This window comes from Phaethon lepturus, unplaced genomic scaffold, assembly GCF_000687285.1.
Source record: "Phaethon lepturus isolate BGI_N335 unplaced genomic scaffold, ASM68728v1 scaffold12722, whole genome shotgun sequence".
NCBI lineage: Eukaryota > Metazoa > Chordata > Aves > Phaethontiformes > Phaethontidae > Phaethon > Phaethon lepturus.
The window spans coordinates 902-8,979 of NW_010524138.1; the positions used below are offsets into that span (position 1 = coordinate 902).

At 36.6% G+C, this 8,078-nt stretch overlaps 1 protein-coding gene across 1 annotated transcript in view; it reads right to left on the minus strand.

Annotated features, from left to right (window-relative positions):
- Positions 1-389: 389 nt before the first annotated feature.
- LOC104617107 (probable ubiquitin carboxyl-terminal hydrolase FAF-X) overlaps positions 390-8,078 on the minus strand; it is a gene marked incomplete at its 3' end in the record, with an annotated part of 42,721 nt that continues 35,032 nt past the window's right edge. The window contains exons 17-23 of the mRNA XM_010282339.1: positions 6,817-7,028; positions 4,892-5,132; positions 4,535-4,684; positions 4,313-4,433; positions 3,690-3,820; positions 3,150-3,428; positions 390-532 (exon numbers count right to left, since the gene is read on the minus strand). Coding sequence (XP_010280641.1) covers positions 390-532; positions 3,150-3,428; positions 3,690-3,820; positions 4,313-4,433; positions 4,535-4,684; positions 4,892-5,132; positions 6,817-7,028 — 1,277 coding nt within the window. The remainder of the gene's footprint in view (positions 533-3,149; positions 3,429-3,689; positions 3,821-4,312; positions 4,434-4,534; positions 4,685-4,891; positions 5,133-6,816; positions 7,029-8,078) is intronic.

An 8,078-nucleotide genomic window follows, 5' to 3' on the forward strand; every position in this document is an offset into this window, starting at 1 on the left:
TCTTCAGGAAGAGAGTGTTATTCAGAAACTAAAACATAAAAGACCAAAAAAAGACAACAGTATCACAAAAATGTTTTCAAAATACCCATTACCTTCTTTAAAACTATTACATCAAATCTCTAAAGTTCTAAGTGTAACAACATACACAATCCATTAAAGACCTTGTACAGAACCTGCCTAGTTCACTTAAGCCTCTTTATGCTTAGACACTTAATTTCATAATTTCATATGCAAACAATTGATTAAATAATTTTAATTAGTTAACAGCTTATGAACCATATGAACATTACCTAAAATGTTTCATGACATTTTAGAAGGAAAATCCATGTCTTAAAAAGCAATAAATTCAAGTATTTAAAAAAAACAACTACAGGAAAAAAAGGGGGTACAGAAGGAATTCACTGACCTCATCAGATATTTGCTGCGCAAGACGTATTGCTACATTTCTTAGCATGCATTCTGAAGTTGGATTAGGAATGTTTTGTAGGGCATTTTGTAGCACCACTGCCTGGTCATGCGTAGCTTGGTTTATCTGGAAGAAAGTATTTCTTATACTTATTTTTACATGGAAAAAAGCAAGTAAGAAGATACGAAAATCTAAAGTTACTTGGATCAGTTTGGTAGAAGTAGGTGAGATCTTGGAAGGAAAACTCCTTACAGGAACTAGAAACACCAAGAAAAACAAGCCCCCTCATTTTCAAATAGATACTATCACACCTGAAGACACTGTATGCTACAGTGTACAATCACAGAGTACAAATAGTTAAGAAGAGAGGCATTTGCTCAAGACTACATTTTTACTGATCAGATTTTTTCAAGTTAACAGATTGTTCAGAATTACAATGCCTCCGTCCCTTTCTGTTGATGTAGAAAAGAAATGGCTTGCTAAAACAATGGGCCTCCCTCTGGATTAGCTAACAGTGTCCAAACAGAATGTGGTTGCAGTGTTCACTGCAGTTAAACACATTTTAAACATTTGAGTTAGAGCACTATTGAAGAATTGTGTTCTGAATTACCCCTCCTGTTCTTTATCCTACTTCCACAACAGAAACAGCAGCAAGACAAGTTTTTATCCTTTCTGTATTGGTTTTAGCATAGAGTTTCTTCTCATTGGGCTGACAGGGCTTCATAGTTTTGACAGTTCAAATCTGAAATGGTCAATTCCTTCTCATAGACAAACTTGCTTGAAAAGACTGTGTGCTGTGGTTACAAGTTAAAACTTCCTGTATGAAAGAGTTTCTTAATTTTCTAGTACCATTTCATCCAAAAACCCTGTCTCAAAAGCTGCTCAAAAGACACACTGTGAAGTTGTTCTGTAACACCTGGTGCTGGTCATATAGTGAAGCTTTGTCAGCTTCACTAAGACACTTCATTTGGGGAGCAAAACTGCAGAACTCCCACTGAAGACTAATAGAGCTTACACAATCAATTAGCTATCAAAAGGGGGCTGTAAATGATCAAACACAACATATATACGGGGGAAAAGATCAGTATCTATGTACCAGAATACATAGTGTTTAACAACACTATTGAATCAACCTTCTATGAAAGCAAGGAAGAAAATAAAAATTTAAAAGGTCCTAGTGACAGCAGCAGACAGTTAACTAGAAGACTGCAGACACACAATCTTGGTTACCTCATTCTCTTAAGTACTGATGCAAAGCCAAGACAAAGAAAATTATGCTTTAGATAAAATAGATGGAAGGTATTTATAAATCTCCATCACAAGGTGTAAGCTTACAGGTGCTGCAGCAATAAAAAGTATCAAGACCAAAGCCCTTCAAACATGATGATGATGACAGCAAGAATAACCGTGGGTTTTTCCAACAAATCAGTTAATAGTAAAGTTAGATGTTTACAACACCAAATGGTGAATGTTAGCAGTCATGGACAAACATTACTACCTCCTAAGTGGTCAGCATAAATCTGTTTCAAACAGTATTTCAAGACTGTTGTTTCAAACAGTGCTTCACGACTCAACCGATGTTCTCCCAGTTCCAAACTGCCTTTTGAGTAATCTTCATAAGAAAATAGGACAGTAAAATTTACTCATTGTAAACAGATGAAGGATAGGGTAGCAAACATGTTTGCTTTAATATGTTTCTATTATATTCTAACATGAGACATGAAACGGGATCTTTGATTTCCTTGAAAAAGAATGAATTGACTATGTTCCAACAGATGCAGCTAACCAAAACAGGTATTGATTTTTGAGACTTAAAGGGGAATGTATTTCTCTGCTTCAGAGATGGATCTTAGTAAATATTCTGGAAGGAAGTGCTCTGAAGTGGGGCCCTCCATGTATTTTTAAGTATAGGTTGACAGCTCAAGCAACTACTGGGGACAGAACCTCACAGGAAAAAAAAAAAAGCTGGAATACTTGGAAACAAATGTCCAAGAAGGACATCAGCAAATTTTAATTTTTGGTCTCTATGCTGTACGCCTACTGTAAGAGGACAGAAATAGAATCTTGACCCACAACGTACTTGTCCAGATACAGAAAAACTAACTAGCCATATTAAACATGCATAAAATCTACTACTATATACAGTTCAGAACACCCATGTTACACTTTCCCTTTCCAACTCTGAGAAATGTTAGGGTAGGATACCTTTCAACTATCAACACTTTGCAATGTATCTAGCTGTTCTCTGCAAGAATCTTCTAGAAGCAATGGACAGAATTAGGAAACTAGCAAGTCAAAGACTTTTGTGAAGAAGTAGTGCTGGCATGACTCAACGTCAGTTCTGTTGTTTTATGCTCTAATCATAAATAGGAGATACAAAAAATTCGGAGGCACACACTTCAATAGACTCAACAGCTCAAAAGAATCAGTATTCACATTTATGGGATAGAGGTACTTGAAAATGGTAAGTTACCTCTACTGACAATCATACAAACCATTGAAAAATCATAGAGAGAGCAAGTGGATTGCACACCTAACTTTTCTGCAGTTGGAACGAAATAGGATTTGTTTAGTAAGTTAATCTCTCTTTCAGAATTGTCACACAACGTTATCTGAAAGTACTGCGAGTTCTTGACATGCAACTCACTCAAAGAGATTGTCAATGGAGAGTAGATTGATGTTGCTGCAGACAATACAAAAACCAGAGTACATTGCTATTTGCAGCAAAGAAGATTTATATTACCGGTGAAATTGTACTTGTGCCTTCCACAACTGGTTGACAAGCTTCTGCCACAGCTCGAACATGGCCATATCCAATTGCTGTTAGCAATAATTTGGCTATTTTCAGAGCATTAAGGTAGGCACCCCTTCGAGTTTCCATATCTGCATTTGGCAGGAAGTTATTTCTAGTCAGCATGCTCAATACAAGAGGCAAACCACCACTTTTTAAGAAGTTGTATTGGAAGTCACTGGCATCTTCTCCCAGAGGTGCACTGGCCGGCATTAACAAGGCATAGACTACCTGTAGAACAAAATATAGAGTTAGCTAGCAGAAATGCACTAGCTTGAATATAGATGATTGAACATGAGACTATGCTGGAATACTACTTAAGCAATGCTTTCACAGCATTGGCCATACACCAGTTCATTCCAACAAACTGATAAGTATATTCAACTGTTAATTTCAAACCAGAATTTGGTCTTAGGCTTCCATAAATGTTACAGAAAGGATTGCCAAAGAGAGAGTTGAACATTTTTGGAGAACAGGCAAAGCATCACAAACCTCTGTTAGATATAGCACTTGTGAGGCAGAAGGACCAAAGAATAAAGAATCAAGGGATGGACTAAGGCTGCTTTCCCCAAGCTTTGCATGATCTAAACAAATAGCTCTTAGTTTCTCAACCGTGGTGTTATCTGCAATAAAAACACAACGTATAACCACTTTGTAACAAAAGTACTCCAGAACAAGCCAGTAGTATTTACAATTACAAATCTGAAAAATCTTATGTGTATCAGAAAAGTTGCAAAAAATGTAAGTGACAGACAAGATCAGACTACGAAGTGTTCTGCAGTGATTATTTCTGTCCATACAAAAGTGATCTTGTTAAAGCAGTGCTACAAAACCACTTCAAAATACAACATTTCTGCACGTTTTCACTGCACTGAACTGCTCTGTGGCACGGAACCCCCACTACCAACAGGAAACCATGCAACTTCATATGACAGACGAGAAATAATTATTTGGGAAATGCGTTTACAATCCTAAGTAGTATAACAGTCATGAATTACAGTATCAATAAATTACCACAAAGTGGAAAATACTCCCCTATCTCCATTTTTGTATAACAGATGAGAAATTATTATGCAGGATATTACAAGATAGAACAGGATAAAATTGAGTTTTACCTGGTGGCATGAGCTTCATAAGAACACGTGCTCCATCTCTAAGCGGTGGCATATTTAGGCTACTGCCCAAATCTGCAACTTGCCAAAGAAAAGAGATGTATCGAGGATGCAGTGACATGATCTTAAAATAAGCAAATGGAAAATCCCACAAAAATTGTTAGTTCAACACAAAGTATAGGGGAAAAAAATGCTTTTAAATTGTTCATTTCTGAATATGCTTACCACTCCTGGCAAACAGCTTTCAACTTCTGGATTTGGACCATCACTGTAGTGATTGCCATGGTTGCCCGGAGAACCAGTTGAAGAGTCAGAAGAACTATCTGGACTTGAGGGCATATTAGAATTTATCTGTGTAAGCTTAGCTGTAATCAGCTGAAAAACACAACCGTAAGTTTTAATACTATGCAAAAATGAAGACTCTTTACTAAATAAACATCTAATATAATGTTAATGGCATAATACAAGGAGGAGGAATGGAACTATTTCATATGAATAAGTGATCTCACGCATGGTATTTTTCAAGCATTTACAAAAGGGAAGTGACATCTGAATTGACATTAATCAACCTGCAACACTTACCGTTTTATCTTTGAGATTCAACTGCCCAATTAATTTTCTATCATCTGCAGGGTCCACCAGCTCACCACCAATGAACAGTTCTACTTTTGTGTGCGCACTATTGGCTTTAATACGATTGAGAATACAACGCCGTACTTGGCCAATTGTGTCGTTTGTATGAGACCAAATATCCAGATCTTCCACCTGTCGGCCTTGGTTTGGAAAACGAACTACCAGTGTGATATGTTTACCACGGAAAGCTCTGAAAACAAACAAACAAGATAAAGTTATTTTTTCCCCACGTATAAATTACTTTTCCTGCTGTATTTTGCACTGGAGGTATTTCAACATCAAATCTTTACATACAGTCATATAATCTAGCGTGAGATTTTGTGAAAGCCCCAGAAGTTATACAAATGTAACATACACAGAAACCTTCAAGAAGCCACACTCCACACAAGTGCATTAAACATACTTTACAGTCAGGTCAAGAATAGTGACAGAATTTTTACAAGTCTCTTATGAAGTTTTGTATCTTTTCTCTTGTAGTTTCCTGATCAAAATGTGCAAATAAAACTCAGACTGGCTTTATTTTTTTTGCTCTTTTAGCACAACTCCTCAGTTTTTAATACAGCAAGATCAGAAAAAGCCATCAGGTCACCAAGTCTTAATGCCTTCTGCCAAAAGCTGTTAGAAGTTTTGTATTAGAATCCCCATTTTAAAAATCAGAATACTTTGAAAAGAAGAAATGTTTTCACACTAGCAGTGATCAGACTTTGCACAATGGCAGGGAACTCATTAGGAAAGATGTGCCCAGATAAGCACAACAAACGAGAGCAAAAATTCCTCATAAAAACTCCTTGCTACCAAGACCTGTCAAAAAGTTAGTCTCATCAAATAAGCAGCCCATATAAAAAAGATGCAACTGCAATAGACAAGAAAATTTAGGACTAATTAATATATGCAATAAAAATGCTGTAGGAACACTGCAAATTACTGACACATCATGAAGAAACAGCATTCTATCTCTTCAACTGTCTTGACAAAAAAGGGCATTTAAAATAAGGGGACAAAAAACCCCACCATGTCTGAAAATATGTTAGCTGCATCATAAATCCATAGCAATCTCAGTGTATTCCTTATGTATTTTTGAGACTTGCTTCCCACAGAAAGCAGCTACTAACACTGGAACACGTAAACAGTTCTCTGTTCTGCCTTCCTCTCTCAGGAAATAAAGTATTTTGTTTGTACAAATACCTACACAACATTGGCTTTAAGTGTTTCCTTCTTCTTTGTACCAAAGACAGAGTTAAAGAAGGAGCAGCTAGGATTTAAGCAAAGTTTTTAATCTAGGACAAGTATAAGAAGAGTGAAGGTATACAGAAAATATACTTCAAAGTGCTGTTCCTGTCTTCCCCTTTTTATGAGGAACTTACACAGGATATTGAACTTAGAGATAATCCTAAATTTAAGCTTGCAAAGGAAGATTAGCATCTCTGTGAACAACTCTGGAAGATGAAGTTATACATTAACAACATGTTTTTTGTATGACAGACTATAAAAAACAAGCTTTGTCCATGCTAACTCAAAGATTGGTATTGTTTTTAAATAAGTACTTGAAAAAAAGAAATACATCCAAAACAATCGAGCCACAAGGTACATTGTGCTATTTATAGAACAAAACACCAGAAACAAGTTCATTTGCAGGTCTGCTGAGCCTTTCATATATGCCTGTATTTGCCTGATGTTTCAAAAAAAGTTTTTTTACTACAGATCACAGTTTCATGCATTAGTGAAGTAAATGGAATTTTGAAATTCTATAAATTTCAAAATTTAAATAGTTTCTATTCACTGAATAGAAACACTTTAGAACGTAAAAATCAAAGATTTTAATAAGATTTTAGTTAACAGAAATAAAAATCATAGTAGTGCATTTTCATACATACCTTGACATAGGTAGAATAGTTCTCTCTTCGTGGTAATCACTGTCACATTCATTTATATACTCTCTTAAAACAGTCAACACTCTCACCATTCGTATTGCTTCTTGTCTTGCACAATTGATACTGTCTTTATCTCCATCCAACACACATAACGTATCATAGGAGGCTTTCAGACGATCAAAACAGGACTGAATGAAGTCTTCATGAATCACTACCTAATTACATTAAAAAATTGGTGCAATTACAAGAAATATTAAAAACCATCTTTTCATCAGTGCTAGAATAAAACAAAAAAATAACCCAACCAGTAAGTAACTCTGTAAAGCTGTTTTATTCCACTTTAGAATAAACTCCCATTGATGAATAGCTCTAATTTAGTGTGCACTTCAAGAATCAGCAGTAGCTGCCACCTGTACAGTACAAACTTGCACTTAAATAGAAAAAGAGAAAGTTTGCATAGAGTACACTAATTTAGACTTTCTCTTATTCATTTCCTCAGACTAAGTTAAAGAATCTCTATCTGACAATCTGGTACTGGTTAACTTACTTTACGCTAAGAGTGAACACAAATCATTTATAGACCACCAGAACAACTACCCCCGCCCTCCCAAAATCATATAACCCAGTTCCAGATACACTCTTTTCCTGCATAAACTCAGAAAGGGATTTTGAGCTAGGTTCAATACAGTGGCAGCTGCAGCAAACCTCCTTCTTCTGCCTGATATCTACATCTCCTTGCTCCTGAGCCTACACTGACATCTATAACCTATTGTATCACTGTAAAAAAGTTTGCACTGTCTCCAGGTAGTAGTCTGCAATGGAACGGTCATAGCTATGGCAGTAAAGCACAGTCCAGTAGTCACTTTTCTTAGAGGTAGCTCAGGAGTTACCAGCACACCGAAACAAAATACTTGTGTGCATGTTAAGTAAATCCAACACTTCCTGAAAGTGTCAGATCTAACCATGTGCAGATGGACAGATCTATGCATGCTTAGTAAACCCAGACCTATAGCAAGGAAGATGCATACATCCTGTCTGCCACTAGAGTAAGATATAGCTTGAATGGCTGTAAATGCACTACCTAGAGCAGCTGTGCTGTACCCAGCAGAGTGGGAGCTCTGAAGACTGTAAGCATGTTTCTGAGGACAAGTATGAGAATTGGAGTTTTAAGAAACACAGCTGGCAGGCTACCAACTGGAGGTTGTCTGGAGGACAATACTCCCCCCCCCCCCCCCCTTTTTCGGAAACCAACACACCACCCTCTT